Source organism: Antedon bifida, chromosome 1, assembly GCF_963402885.1.
Source record: "Antedon bifida chromosome 1, ecAntBifi1.1, whole genome shotgun sequence".
Classification (NCBI taxonomy): Eukaryota; Metazoa; Echinodermata; class Crinoidea; order Comatulida; family Antedonidae; genus Antedon; species Antedon bifida.
This window is the reverse complement of record NC_136226.1, coordinates 23769838-23786859: the sequence shown is the minus strand read 5'-3', so window position 1 is coordinate 23786859 and position 17022 is coordinate 23769838. Positions and strand designations below refer to the sequence as shown.

Here is a 17022-nt window from a genome sequence, read left to right as displayed (position 1 = left end):
TATCGGTGTTTCATTAGATTTCAAACAAAAGCTCTTATCATCAATTCTCTCGATGTAACTTTATATAATTATTTCCCACAATTTACTCCTATGTTTTATGAATATATTTAATTTGATCTTTATGTACTACAGTACTATACCTTCACAAATTTCTTATAAAACCCTTTATAATATCTTCCTAAGATAGAAATATGGAACAATAGCGTAGTACTGAAAACTAATGTTATCAAATCTAAGTTTCGCGGTACATCTGAGATAGATAAGGTAGGTATCCAAGGCGGAGTTTAGTACCGAAGTGTTTCCAATGTGCTCGCCTATGTCAGAATTAACCATAATTTATATATAGATTAAATAATTCAAGTGTTTGGAAGATCTTGGTAAATTTACCCAAGCATTTTGAACCAAATTTTATTGTTTTATCACTTTTAGATATTAATTATGTTGTATTTTTATTATATCTAGGCTAAGGATAGTCTAGATCAGGTCCTAGACTATATGACATTAATTTTAACTAAAAATATTATTCATATTGGGTGTTACTTTGTACAATATGTTACATTTATTGGATATTTTACGTATTGGTGGCCATCTTTGATTTGACACCTTTAAGCTTTTTTAGAAAAATGGCAACATCGTTTTTTTTTATTACTTTACAACTTAGAGAAACTAAATCAGCTGGAATTTTGCTTTTAACAAAAATGACACAAAATTACATAGTGGCCTATTAATATAAATATATATGTTCTGAGTATTATGATACCAATATCATTTTGATAGACCAAATGGTTACGGAGATAGGGCAATTTGGGTGCCATTTTGAAATTGCATTGACAATCTGTAATTATGAATAATGATGTAGATTTTTTTGAAAAATGTGCATATTTTATTAATTTTTGACAAAAATGAATATATTAAATAGTGTAAATTTATTTTGGTTTATTTATAATGATTACATTATTAAAGTGTTTAGAAGATCTATTTGGTATTAAATAAAAGCCCATAAAATATCCTATCCATTGCTACCCAACCCAAATCTAATTATGATATTTTAAAAAAGAATGTGCATATTTTATTAATTTTTGACAAAAATGAGTACTGTATACTGTACGTAAGTGCAAGAAATTTGTTTTGGTTTATTTTGTATAATAAATCAATATGTTTTTAGCTTTAATGAACTATGTGACATATCAAATGAAAGCCAATCAAATATGCTATCCAATTGAATTGTAAAGTTAAATTTTAAAGCTAATTTAGAAAATGTGTTATACAGTTAGTGTAAATATATTTTGGTTTATTATAAACTTAATTATAGTGTTTTAAATAACTATTTGGTATCAAATTAAACCCCATAAAACATACTACCTAGTACATACAGATTATCCAATATGTATTGAAAATAAATCATTTTTTTGGAAAATATAGAATTATATAATATCATAAATAAACCAAAATAAATTTACACTACTTAATGTATACTCATACATATGCGTATACTTTTCAAAAAAGTCATAATTACAGATTTTCAATACAAGTTGGGTACCAATGGATAGTATATTGTATGGGGGTTTATTTTTTATACCAAATATAATGCTAAAATTATTTAAACCAAAATAAATTTACACTAATTTATACTCATTTTTGTCTAAAATTAATAAAATATGCACATTTTCCAAAAATAGCATTGACACATAATTAAAGATTTTCAAAACAAGTTGGGTAGCTATGGATAGCATATTTTATGTGCTTTCCTTTGATACCAAATAAATATGTCTTCCAAACATTTGAATTATTTAACATCATAAATAAACCAAAATAAATTTACACTATCTAGTATACTCATTTTTGTCAAAAATCAATAAAATATGCACAATTTTCACAAAATTAGCATCATAATTACAGATTTTTATTACAAGTTGGGTAGGTAAATGGATAGAATATTTTATGGGCTTTCATTTGATACCAAATAGTTCTTCCAAACACTTAAATTATTTTATATTATATAAATAAACATAACAATTACGCTACCAAATATTAATTTTTTGTATAAAAGTAATCAAAATATGCACATTTTCCATACAATTACCTTCATAATTAAAAATGTTCAATACAAGTTGGGTAGCAATGGGTAGCATATTGTGTATGCTTTCATTTGATACCATAAAGTTTTGTCCATTGGCATTTTAAATAATAATTTAACCCGAAAATGTGTTTTTTGGTCATTTTTGGGTCAAAGGTCAGTAATAGCATTTCCAGTCATTTTTTTGCTAAAAGTTGTGTTAGACCGAATATAAATATGTATATTCTGAACACCAAAAGCAAATCTGTACGACAAGTGGTTGTCAAGATATAAGAACCACACATTTTTAACCTTTGACCCCGATTTGGGGCATGTTCGTCCCGGATAGCGAATTTGGCACACATCCTATGTTGTTCGTTGGGGTCAATTATCCTATAACAGTTGAGATATTCTCTCCTAAATTAAATGCATAACAAATCTGACCCAGGTCCTAGACTATATACAAGGATTATCATGGTGTACTAGTCCATCTCAGCCCATGTCGTGAACAGCGTCATCAGTTGGTGGCAGCTTCATACGGATAGAACCTATTTATAGGTGAGTAAACGAGTGCAATGTACTCAAAATGAGGTTGTGCACATTAAAGCAAGAGGAAGATGAAAAGAACTATATTGGTTCTAATCAGGAAAGTATCCCTCTCCCTTGGTTTTAGCGGTAATAAACAGTGTTCAACAGAAACAAATACCGTTTGTTTACTTCAGGCAAGGAATACGGTCAATTACATAATATTATACTTTGAATATACATCAATAATAGTTTAATGATATAAGTAGTTCTTTGATAGTAAACCAATAAAACTTATCATTATACGAATCGAAACCAGAAGAAATGTTTTCATTAATAATAGTTTAATAATCTATTTAAAAGGCATGGTGAATGGCATCGTTATATGACGATGCTGTAAACATTATTATTATTTTAATCATTATTATTTTATTATTATTTCTGAGCTTCAATATAATTTAAATCGACGATTATTACTAAAGCTATTAGTTTAAAATCGATTATGATGTTTTAAAGATGTAACTACTTTTACAAAATCCATTAAAATATCTATAAAATGCAACGCACACTAGTGATTATCGGTATAATATACGTTACCAAACCAACAAATGAGTATTTCAAATTGGATTTAATATGTATACATGGTATGCTATTCTATTCAATTGAGATATGGTGTGGTCGCGAACGATCAATATTTAGAGAAAATATGCAATAAAGAAAAGCCATGAAAGTTGGCAACGATTATTGTGATATAGAGTAGTGTAATTTAATACAGATCTATAATTAGAGATTCGCGAGCAATGATCTAATAACAGATCGTGAGTGTTACTGTTTAACATTGTGATGTAGAATAAGGTACAGTGACGTTGTAAAACTTAGACGGTTTGGTTTGACTTGTATACTGCAGGCTTAAACATATACACACTGGCAGAAACAGGTAGTTACTGTAAATCTTGTAACTATTTGGTAGACATGGTTTGACCAGGGACTCCCTGGTTTGACGTATACTGTTCATAAAGGTCTTTATTTGAATGAATACGTAAGTATACTGTTCTTTTTCGAAATTATACATACATTAGATCATCGAGACATTCTTGAATTTAAAATATACAGTTATAACGTTTTAGTTATGCAACACAATGTACTAATTCACTACTTACTGACTTCCTTTTTTTCCTAACCGAAAACATAGTTAAAATTAGAAGAAAGATGTCCAATTGAATATTAGTGGCGTATATCCCAGGAGGCTATACTTTTGTATTCCTCGACTAAACTTGTTCAGTCGTCAAGAAAAGATTCATTTCATTTCATTTCATTTTCATTCCTTGTCTTAATTGTACGTTTTATGGTAAATTATGATAAAAAGCGATAAACAATGCACTACCTAAGTAGCTCGCGGTGAATGTCCTCTCGTGGACAGTCTTAGGCATAGCCTAGCTAGGCTTAGTTTTGTAGGCCTAGCTGGTAATCAGCAGTAACGTACGAACATCGTACGCTAGCTATAGGCCTAGACCGACGTTTTCTAGTTACTGCATCAATTGTCTTTCTGTTTTTGCCATAATCCGTTAATACAAATTGTGGGAAACCTGATATTTTCGCTGAAAAGTTACGAGTCTTCCATTTGTTTTGGGCGCACGATCGATCGAAAAATGGGTGAAATAAGACAGAAAAACGAAAATATCAATCTGCACGCAATGCATTTTGGGATTTATAGGGGACCGTTAACATTATTAGAATCGCAATATGACCATATAGTATTTTTTTTACATTAAATGTAGTTTATAACCTTAAATTATAAAAAAAGACTTCAAACGCCCTCAGAGAGGGATACTTCTATATTATAATCAAGTAACACAATATTATGTTAAATGTAAACAATAAAGTAAAATAAGGCCAACATAATTGTTTCTCGAAAAGTAAAACAAGGCCAACCTCAAGTTCCAATAGTTTTCAAGTTTCAATAAATTTTATTTATTTTAAAATGGTCATTTTTTTCATTACAAACAATATTAGGCCTCTAACAATAAACAATAATCAACAATTTATTTAAGACCATTTTAGGGATCAATTAATTAGAAGTTATACTTGTCTCACACATAAAGTTGTATCATCGACAAAGAAAACAATGTTCAGAGTGTCACTAACTAAAGTTAAGTCATTAACGTAAATAATAAATAATAAAGGTCCGATGAACGACCCCTGTGGTACACCACATGGAACGTTCTTTGCCGATGACATACAATTTCCAATCCAATTATTATTATTATCTGCATATATTGTTTACGATTTCTGAGATAACTAGTAAACCATTTTAATGAGACACACCTAATGCAATAACGTAACAGTGTTGAAAGTAAAATATCATGATTAACAGCAATGATTGAACAAATCAAAAGCTTTGGATAAATCAAGAAAAGAAAAATTCTTTATTAATTTTTCAAATGCATTATTATTGAATGTATAAGTTCAAGTATAGTTTGACATGTTCAGTTAAATATGTATAAAGACGAGCATGCATTCACTTTTCTATTAGTTTTTGAGAATGGAGAGAACGGAAATCGGTCTATAATTGTTAAGTAAATTAGCATTTACCTTTTTAAAAACTAAGCTAAAAACTTTAGCTAATTTTAAATGGTCGGGTACGATACCTGTAGTAAAAGATAAATTGATAACATAAGTAAGAGGATTTAAAATAAAAGGAGTAAGGGAGTCGTGTCCTAATCCTTTATTGGAATCTAGATTGTTGATCATGTTCAACACTTCATTTTCAGTAACCGGGTTAATAAAAAAAAATGAATTAATGGGTGGGGGTGGTAAATACGATCAATCAATTGGATCAATAGTATTGTCTGGAATAGAGTTGAACGTTTTTAAACCGATTTCTGAAAAATAATTATTAAAGTGGTCACATATTGAGTTAGTATCATGAATGTATTCATCTCCAATTTTCAAGACTGTGTTAATTTTTTAGATTTTTTAGCTGGATTCAATACAGAATTTATCACAGCCCAAACTTTCTTAATATTTATTTTGACTTTTGACTAAATTGAATTTTCTTTCTCATAATATTGTTTTTTAACAGTTCGACAAAGAGCAATAAACAAATTGTTATAACTTGTGTATGTTGTTTTATCATTTGTGCTCTGAGTGGGTGTCGTCCAGTGATGTTTGCATTTATATTTATTAACTAAATTAATTTCTTTAGTGACAAGTGTCGTTTATGAATAGTAAAACATATATCATTAAATGTATCAATAGCAGATTTACAATCGGCATTATAAAAACTTGATCAATCAGCCTGCGATAGATCAGAATTTAGTGAATTTATGTCTGCAACATAATAGTAGAGAGGCCAAATACACAACGTCCTATATAAAAAGTTTTTGTTAATAGCAGGCAACCATGTTGAATGTATCCTTTGTGGGTGACAAAAACGATAGGAGTGGATGCCATCTTAAATTTCGGGTTTTAAGGTCAGTTTATGTGGTCAAAAGATCAAATAAGCTCAACATTTGGGACATCTACATCAACAGTTCTATCCAAAAAAACTATTTTTGAAGATCAACTGATGTTTCACATTCTAGTAATTATGAGAGAAACATTTTATTTTACACATAAAAACATTGGAAATGAAATACAAAAGTGTCATTTTCTCAAAATGATGTTTTCACATAATTTCACACAGTTTTATAATAGACTTTCCCCAGTATGTTAATTTTTCTTTTATATTTTGTCCACCAGTCAGCGTTACGATGTTTGTCAGAAAAATAGGTCAATTATTACCATATGTGCCAAAATATTGATTTTTTACTATAATATTACTAATACCTATAATAACTTAATATTGAAAATTCTGTCTGTTTTAAAAAAATCTCGAAAACATAATATGACCTAATGTTAAGAAGTTTTTTTTGGGGTCTATAATGTAATTATTGATACATTTTTGTTGTTCAATCTTTCAATGATACAAGTTTTTGTTGAAATTGTGTTTCAAGAAATCTCGAAAGAGAAAATGGTATCGAGTCTTTGTATTAAAAAACTCTATTATCAAGGTTGGAAAGAGTGATAAATGGGTTCCTCTTAACCAAATATTTTAAACACTGAGTGAATGATCGATAGATTCAAAATAAAATCATTGGTATAACAAGAAATGATTAATGTAATTCAGTGATAAGTTCTGCATGACATGGTGAGACTGATCACGAATCACACGGAATACACAATATTGTTTCGACCTGACAGATGATAAGGAAGAGTTCACATCTAATGTAACAACTTATTGAAAGAAAACAATAGAACTTCATGAGTCAATGAGAAAGCATCGCTCTTTGCGGATTTCTATAAGGCAACTGTTTCGATAAAGTATATCAAAACAAAATTGACAAAAAAAGCTGACAGAAAATCTGCTGACCAACCATTGGAGTTGGTGAATATTATAGAGTATGATCATAGCCCAATCGAATTATCTTTAGTCTGAATACCCACAGATGTTCCTGAAGAAAAACTTAAAAACACGAGTTAAAGGATTCAGTAAACATGGCTGTCAAACATTTGGTGACTATGCAAGTATTTATGCAAGTTACCTAGATATTTCGGCATGTTGTTGTATTTGATCATTACATTGGAAATGGGTTGATAAATGCAGTGACACGATTGAAACGGATAGTCCCAGTTTACTAATCTGTACTTCCATGTGTTTGGAGCCACATTCATCGGTTTGGATGAGAACAAAAATGTGAATTGAAAAGTTTTCAGACATTAGAATTATAATGAATAGAGAGGCATACAAGAATGATATTAGCTAGTAACAGAGCGTGGATTTTCAGGATGAAAGGCCAACAAGTAGAAATGATATTCTTTTATGTCAATCACAAAGAAGCTTATGCGCTTATACATGGAAATAGATGTGTAATTATATGCACTTGGTAACTCCAATAGCAACAATACTAAAGTATGGACGGTGTCTGGTATAGTGAACAACAAAGTGGCTGAAAACCTATTGAGAATAATCTAATCAGCTAATTAATTAATGTTGGCGAATCAATTTTGTGAGATGTACGGTAGTTATGTATAATGTGCATTGGTAATTTCTGTCTCCATTGGTATTTTTATACAAAAGAAACAATTCAAATTACTAAAATAGCTATGACATTATTAAAATAGATAATTTCAAACGGTATAAATAACTATAGGGTGAAATTATATTATCATTTATATCTGATCTGTGTGTATTTGAGTTTTGGCAAAGCTTTAGCCATAGTACCTACACTTGTTTTTAATATTGTTGAATATCCAGCCACCAAACATCCTAGACCATTCCTGTTTGTAAATACAACAATGTGTCCATTGTTAATTCCTATTATATATATATACTTTACTCTTTCTAGTTTAATTTAACCATGAAAATGAAGATTGCACTATACATGATACCGGTTACACTTGTTAGTTTTTGTCGATCAGCGCCGTTACAATATGACATGGGTAAGTAAAAAATAAAATAAAATAAATAAAAATAATAAAATTAACGATCGTCCTCCTCTCAACTAGACTGTTTGATTGGCCAATCAAAACTAACTAACCAACTGACCAATTTATAGGTGAAAAGTTCTTGAATTACCTATAATAGTATACAGCTTAAAATAAATACCAACTGATGGACCAACTGACTAACCACAGTCACTGAGTAACTGAATGATGACAGACTGACGTAATAATAGTCCGAAAACTGATCGATTTTTTTTCCTCTTTTTAAAATTGTTGTACAGATTGTGAAGGAGTAGAAAGAAAAAACCTCAGTTTCGTCTCATTGATCAACTTCACAAAGATAACACTTACTTTTATGAATTTGCCATCGAGGTGTTATTTTACAGCTAATGAAAACTTCTCAACACATATGAATGATAGTATTAACATAACGGTTGGAGAAGATGTAACTTTTTCACATGGCAATACTAACACAGCGTCAATGTCCTTAAACATAGTTACGCCGTTGACGTTGACGTTTGCAATTAGCAACACGTCACTGGATATTACAGACAGCAATTTAACAATCTTATCGTATGACATCGTTCCCAATTTCATGAGCAGGTACTTCATATATGATGTTAACGACATACTTCAGTGTACAATAGGTAAGAAAACGAAAATGTTAAACTTGCCCCAAGTCTCTAGTTATTGTCTTCTTTTATGTTGTTAATGATTTATACGTATAACACGCCATGTGTGCCAAAATGTTTATCTGTTTTTATAAATACAATCACCGCTACAACCTAGACTAAGACGCCTGTCCTTATTCGTGAAACTTTAAATAATCGTACCCCATCAGTTCTTTTTAAACGATCAAATTGATTTGCAGGTTGATTAGTAGCAAGAAATGTCACTTTCCATGCACGAATAGTAATTTATTAACGCGTTTTTATGTCCATTATTGTGGTACATGTGCTTATGGGTATAATATTAGTATGTGGTGAAGTTTAGTTAAGTAATTCACGGTCCTTTGGGGACTAATTTTGTGACGTGCGATACATCATTTGCTGTAAACATTATTTTGATCGATCATACGCCAATAAAAATCGCGGCCATTTACTCAATCAATCATAGTTAAACGTAAATTTTTCTTGGTTTTCCAGAATATGATGTTTATACTAGCGATGAAGTCACAATGTATGACAGTTACACAGAAAGTAACAATGGCGTTGGTAACGGCAATAACAACGGTAATAATGGTAACGGAAACAATGGTCGCGGCAATAACGGTAACAAAATTGACGGAACTGAAAGCAGTACCGGTAATGTCAGTAACAACGGTACCGAAACAATGGTAGGCCTACAATCGTCGACCGAAAATCTTGAAACTCCGAATTGCACTTGGTACTGCAACTGCTCAATCGATATGCCTACTATGCAGCCAAACACATCTCATGGCTGTAACTGCACGAACGACAAGTGTGAAAATTGTTGGTGGAATGATTGTGATGGTACACTCACTAAGCCAGACCCACGTGCGTGGACACGTCAGGGTGGAGGTGGAGATAGTGGCAACAGCACAGATGACGTTGGTAATCATATTACTGGTAACGAGGTGACTGGTGCTGATTACTTGACTAATGGTACCACTGCAAGCACTGCAGTTCACGATAGCAGTACTAAGATGGCTGAACTTACAACAAGACATGATGACTATCAGACGGAAAGTAATGTACTAGGACAAAGCAGGAGTGATGCGAGTGATGTGTACACTGGTATTGCGGACACAACATCTGACTCAGTAAATAGTGAAGGTAACCTGTCCATCCTCGCATTTATTTTAATAAATCAAAACAACATAACAAATACATTATACATTACTTATAAATGTTGCTACACGTCCTCAATCATATATTTGATTTGTGGTCAAATTACGAATGCGTCAATTTGCTGAAATAGTTTTAATGATTACATGGGGGAAATTATACATACTCTATACCGACGTTCCGACAAAAAAATAAATAAAATGCAATTTCCAGGGATCTAGCTCTTGTATAATTGTGTGGCTAAAGTTTAGATCGCCGCAATGTAATGTACAATTATAAAAGGGAAAACCCCAGGGCTGCGCTGATTTTGTCCAGATCATCAGCGCAATTTTTACCTTCTAAAAACAAAATTACAATGTAATTTCCGGGGACCTGTGGCTGTATTCACCAATCTCACTTAGACTAACTTACCCTTAACATTTAAGAATTCCCTTAACAAATGGAAACACTTAAGTGGCATTCACAAATGGGTTAAGGAATTCACTTCCTAAGGAAAACACTTAAATTAAGGTTAAAACAAAAAAAAATAAAAATAATCATAAATATTCATGAGTTGTCCAAACACAGAAGATTTAATTTCTATATGGTTCAATCACTTTCCTCTCTAAAAACTAATTTGCATATTTAAAAAAAAGAGTGAGGGGGTAAGGGGGAGGATGAAGAAAGTGTGTGATGATCAATAAAAAGAAAATAAACAAAACAAACACAAATAAATGAATATGCTTAGACTAATTGTATGATGAGGATCAAGAAAATAGGTATAGATGCTACTAACTTAACTGTTTGTATTGAGGCATATGAATCCTAGGCTGGTTATTGGGCAGACCAACATGGGCCTTAGCATCTCTACATAGAGCCTACTAGTACTAGACTGTATTTCTATTACAAATAAATAAGCAGGCATCTTCCACGAAAATAATGGCAGTCAAAACAAAAACAAATAAATGAATATATAGGCCTAGATTAATTTGTTTGGTGAGGATCAAGAAAAATAGGTCAGATGCTACTAACAAACCAAAAATAGAAATCCTAAGCTGGTTACTAAGCAGACCGACAGGGGGGCCTAGAATTTCTATCTATCCTAGACTGGGGCTATCTACATGTAGGCATAGCACTCGCACATACAGAATCAGCACAACCAAGGTCTGAATAGTTAAGGAAACTTTTAAGGGACCTCTGAGCACCCTTAAAGGTTAAGGAGAAAATAGGCCAAGTTAAGGGTTTCACTTAACTCTAAACACTTTGTGAAACCCTTAATTTTTTTCTTGATAAAAGGGAAATTCTTAGGATTTAACGGAAATATCTCACTTAAGTATGATTACGGCCACAGGGGTCTCTTATGAGTAGGCCACGGGAAGATGATTTTGGGCCGCGAGATAAAAAGTTTGCAGAACTAACTCTGCTCTATACGTTTATCCTGAATTTTTTCCTCGATAAACTGACATCGAAAGATGGACAAGCGATGCTCTTGGAAGTAACAAACGTATTGCAGGGAGTACGTGTTAAGCATAGGCTAAAAACTCGCTTCTACATTTCTTGAAATGTTCTTCTGTATTTGCTTTTTACCTAAAAGCATTTATGTTACGTAATTTGGATGCACTTTAAAAGTAATAATCTCCAGATTCTTGATACGAGGAGAATCAGATTATTGTAAATCGCGACGCGATGGGTCAGTTCAAATACATTAAAAAATGGTTCCCTATTAATTCTTGTATCCATGGTATGGATATTAGAAAATCGAAAGAATTGAAAGAAAGCCTACTACTTCCATATTACTTAACATATTACTTAAGTTTCTAAATAATCTCTCAGTACACTATAAAGTATAAAACCATACATTGACATACAAAGCCCATTGTCTAAACAATTCGGCTACACAGACTTACGTCTCACCTAATGCATATATTCAATAAGGTAGCCGAATATAACTAATGAATAATTCTTGTTCCTGCATCGCTTATCTACGAACAGTATATTAGCTCCACGCGCGCGAACTGAACAATATGCCAAACCTGCGATTCCTTTCCTCACCAAACCTCTTAATGAGAAATGATTCGCCTCTTTTTGTGTTCGTCATTTTACTTTCGCGTGTCGGGCGAACCACCCCCCACCCCCTCCACTTTTTGCGCGAACCCCCCTTTTACCAGCTAACCTCCCCTTGACGAACAAAGGCCCCACTTCTAAAATCGTGCAATTAATTATCAATTATAGAATACTGTAGTGACGTACTATATAATTTCTCTGCATAACTCAGATTTTAGTAGGTAAAAAATGTCTCTGTAAGGTGATTAAAACAACCGAAATTGCTCTGAGAGCCAAAGCTTCGTAAAATAATTGGTGTCAAGAAAACCCCCCTCTGATGCATTCTGGCTACGGGCCTGTAAATCCATATGAATATAATATTTAATATAATATTATTGAAATTCAAATGTTACTGTTTTAATCAATGTGAATCAAATGTAGGCCTTGGCTAATTTCGTTTAATTAAATGCATTAATTGTTTATATAATGTAACAATTTACTTTTTAATAGATGACAGTCCATTCACGACGTCAGTTATGATTCTGATGGTTTCTACGGGCGCACTGGTCCTTGCCTTCGTCATCGGATGTATCTGTGCCGTAGCTGGATTACTATCTAAACCTAATAAAGTCAATCCTGAATAAAACAGTTAGAAGCTACTACTGTAAACCGGTTACAATTATTATTTTGGAATTGAAAAAAATGTATGGTAATACAATTTACTGTTTATGTTTATACAAATCAATTGAATCATCATTTAAATAAAATGTTGTTGGTTTCAACACATGGTTATAGATTTACACAATTAAAAGGTATATTATGGCATTATGTTTGGGATCTACTAAATAATTTAAATTCCTGTCGTAGTCAGGTCTATAAAAAATAATGCAAATACATACAAAACATTATAAGTTACATTTTTAAAGAATGACACTATAGGATGACTTGCGAAAGTCAGATATACTCTATCTAGTGACGGCTGCAGATTCGGGTAGAAAATGTTATTTAAAAAAATAAAAATGTTCGTGTTTTAAAATGTTTGCCAAGCTCATATTTTTCACGCAAAACAAATTGTTCTGCAAATTAATTATGGTAGATTATTGATCGTGCTATTTGAAGGAGTTTAGAAATTATAGGCATAAGAAATAAGGACATTATGTAATTCAATTAAAGCTAAGTATCTACAAACACCCATAGAAATAATCTGACAAAAGGTCTCAACTCAATTGACCAATCAGATAGCAGTATGATGAATATATAATGAGGTACTTTTATGCTTTCAGGAGAAAAGCTTCTTTCATATATTTTTAATTTTTTTACAAATTTTAGAAAACCAGTAACTATACAGTTATATTTGGAAGCTTTAACAGTACAATCTTGGTATAATTTATTTCTACACGAATTTTAAGCCGAATAAGAAAAATAAGCATTGCCTAAGATGTATTATTGCCTTTCGGGTTTTAAGGAATATTACTTTCCGAGTTCCAAAGTGGATAAGCATATTGAACGCTTTTTAGCTTTTATACAATAATACCATGTTATAATCATTATCAAAACCAGGGTCCCATAAATTTGACTCCTAGAATTTCAACATTATTGAAAAGTAAAATGTGGGGGAGCGGTAGCTTTGCTTTGCCAAAATACACTTATTATAACATGTCACTTAAGAATTTAATTTTAAGTTGTTTACTGCTACAATTATTATGGAGGTTCGTTACATATTATTGCAATTTATTTTTTTTTGTTTTTCTTTTTGTGTTTACCCAAATTGTTAAATCGTCCAAAAATACCGTGCTTCATTAGATGTGCTTCATATTTTCAATTTTATTATAATGAAAGTTGAAATATGGAGTACGCACATAAGACATTCTATGAAAGTGTTTGTAAGCATAATTTATATATAGATGCATTTTTGTCTAAAAAAAAATATTTTGTGAAAAGTATCCATTAGGCCTATTTGAATTAGGAAAAAGTAGCAGTTAAATTGGGTATAATCGTGAAGCCAGGATAAGATGTTGGTATGTAAATGAAAGTATGAATCGGCATGATTCTAAACTTTCTTCAGAACTTAGAATAAAGCATACACACCGTGGAATAGATGCTATACTGTACATTTACTCAAACAAATATTTTCATCTCATGTGAATGATTAAAATTGAATTTAAATTATCTCACTGATTGCTTATAGAGGGTACTTTTAAAACCCCTAAAAAGTGATTCGCTTTGTATTGCAATGGAATTGAATTTGTTAGTTATAAACATGCTAAATAAAGATATGTTATTTGATCAATAGTTCGAATAAGAAATGCCTGAGTTTATTTATGTTTAATGTATTACCCACCAGCGCGTACGCTCGCTTCGGAAAGCCTGTTAATAACAAACACAACAAAAAGGCACCTACATAAATATTTACACATTACATTACAGAAGCTAACCGACTTAAAATTCATATCATATTTATAAATCCTAGTCAAAATAAAGTTGGGTACAGCAGGAAATAGGACAAAAAGTCCAACCCTTAATCGTTTAAACATTAAACATTATTTTTCTTAGTGGTGTTTTCATGAATTTCATACATGTGTATTTTTTATTTTTTTGATAGGGCTATAACTCCGATGGTAACGCTTTAAAAGCAACCCCGATGCAGGAATAGTTGATTGAATGAGTGATCTTGAATGTTTCCTTTTTAATTATCGTGGGGAATCATGTAATTTTTGTGTAGTGTTTCTAGATAAATGGTTGAAATTTACATTTTCTCGTGTTATTTGTGTTATACATATATAGGTGGTATAGCTTTTTCAGTCCAAAAAATATTTTCTTTTAAACATACCAACATATATAGTATGCGTATGTATATTATATTAGTATCCAAAATCTATTCTGATTTGTCTATTTTAACTAATATTCTTAAAATCAAAGTGGCTGCCATTTGAAAACTTTTTCAATTATCTCTTTAACCACCAAAGTATTTTGTATAAGAATGTATTAAACACAAATATAAACATATGTAAGTGTCGTCTTCATTTTGAAAAAAATCCAAACTATTTTTGCTATTTTGTTGTGGCAAGTAATACGCACTTTCGTGCTTGGATCGACCGAAATGGTAAGGTCTGTCGAAAATAGTCTGCTCGGGAAACGTGATATACGGTACGTACCATCTCTGAGACGGCATGGCGATAGTCTTGTCTATTTAACTCGTGTTTGAACGTGGCAGAAATGCGTATCGCTCCTTCGGCCACAGGCAGCAGGATCACTCGATAGTTGTCGTACGTGTACACGGTAAGTCGCAGTCATCATCGCATCCGGCCCGAACCAACCACAACCTTTCTCCGTTCACCTTCCATTTAACGTCGGCGAACCTAGGCACGCCCAAAGAGTATAGCACGTCGCTGCTGTTGTGGGCTGCCGTTGTCTCTGGCAGTTTCCAGTACTCGTAAAAATTGACGAGTCGCACGTTTAACTCGTCGTTACTATCCGGCAAGTTCGAAGACGACGGTGAGAAGGAGGAAGAAGCAGATGGGTCGTTCAGGTCGTAAATTTCAAACTTTGTCCACTCTTTGCTGCACATGTCACTGAATTTCGGTTCAATTGCCGAGCGATCAAATCCATGTCTTTCGTCACGGTGATGATGTGAGCCGTGAATTTCACTCGGAGAGAACAAGGCAAGGGCAGATCGTATCGATGATGGGTGTTTAAACGGTACACCAATCTGTCTTCGGCGCAAGTCCTCCTCGTCAACAACGTCGAATCGCTTCCCAGTCGAACCAGCTGCCGAATCTTGCCGTTTCCCAGTTCGATGCCCTAGGAAATGACGTCATCGCCGTCGGGTGCGCGGATCGTCTGACAAAGCCCAGTAGTACACTTGGAATGACTCTCCGTGAATCGGCGTGACATGATAGTAGTTGAACGAGAACTGATCACCGAAGTGCATGGGGCTCTCTCGAGCCACAAAAACGAGCCCCATATTGCGAGTGTAGTCGGAACACGCATGATTGGCGTCGTTGAACACGACACCGGCTCACACGTAAATGTAAGCGTTCAGTTCTGGGTCCGTTATTGTTCTTACTATATGTAAATGACTTGAGTCGTATAGTGACACTCTACAAGTTGTGTCCTTCGCCGACGATACAACATTATTTTTCTCGCATGATAATATAGATATTTTTTACACTACTGTAAATAATGAGTTAAAAACAATTGGTTCTTGGTGCAAATGGACTTTTAATAAACATCAAAAAAACGAATTATTTCATCCACTCCAAAAGAAAGTTAATATATCAAATTTAAAAGCTATTTTGAATGGGCATAAAACATAAACAAAAAATCTAAAACTCTATTCTTAAGTATAATTGTAAACGAACATCTAAGTTGGAAATCGCACAACTATTATGTTGCAAATAAAGTATAAAGCACTTTATGTCGGAGCAACAAAAGGAGACTCACGGGACCGTCATAAAACCGACGAGAAACCAAATAAATGTATCGTCGGACGACAAACTTCTGTTTGCTATCGATTGCATTGAGAGTGGATGGGAGATAGAAAGCGTTGTGAGCTGGACCTTCTTGAAAGACGATCCAACCGAGAAGAATGATGGAGCTAATACACTGAAGACCAGATCGAAGATGGTCCACAATCTTGTACCTAAATATTAAAAACTCGTTTCTAAATATTAAAAACTCAATTCTAAATATTAAAAACTCGTTTCTAAACATAAAAAACTAATTAACCCCTTAATAATCTCTCTCTCTCTATCAGATACCGGACCGACAGACAGACCGACAGACAGACCGACCGACATAGTGAACTATAGAGTCGCGTCCACGCGACTAAAAAGGCATAATTTTGACGAATTTTTGAACTTTTTCATAAAAAACGTGCGCAAATTATCCAATTCGACGTGCTCATATGACGTAATTTTAAGTCGAAATTGTTTAAAAGTTGGTAAAATTATTATAAAAGGCTGCAAAAACATAAATCACGCGAAAAAAGTATGTATTTAACGCTACGTGCGCACCGCGCGCGTAAACATTTGCGCGCGTATGGGAATTTTTGACATGCTCAAAATGACAAGAAACGCGTAGAAAGTTGATTAAAAAATAATTTTGCGCATTTTTAAATTTTAAATG

General features: G+C 32.7%; 1 protein-coding gene across 1 annotated transcript; it reads left to right on the top strand.

The window, feature by feature from the left end:
• The first annotated feature begins 3475 nt into the window (after nt 1–3475).
• LOC144850378 (uncharacterized) lies at nt 3476–12559 on the top strand. The gene is made up of 5 exons (XM_078707681.1): nt 3476–3620; nt 7969–8062; nt 8347–8712; nt 9211–9861; nt 12406–12559. The coding sequence occupies exons 2-5, from the start codon at nt 7981–7983 to the stop codon at nt 12537–12539; spliced, it is 1233 nt and encodes a 410-aa protein (XP_078563807.1). The 5' UTR covers nt 3476–3620; nt 7969–7980; the 3' UTR covers nt 12540–12559.
• Nucleotides 12560–17022: the final 4463 nt, after the last annotated feature.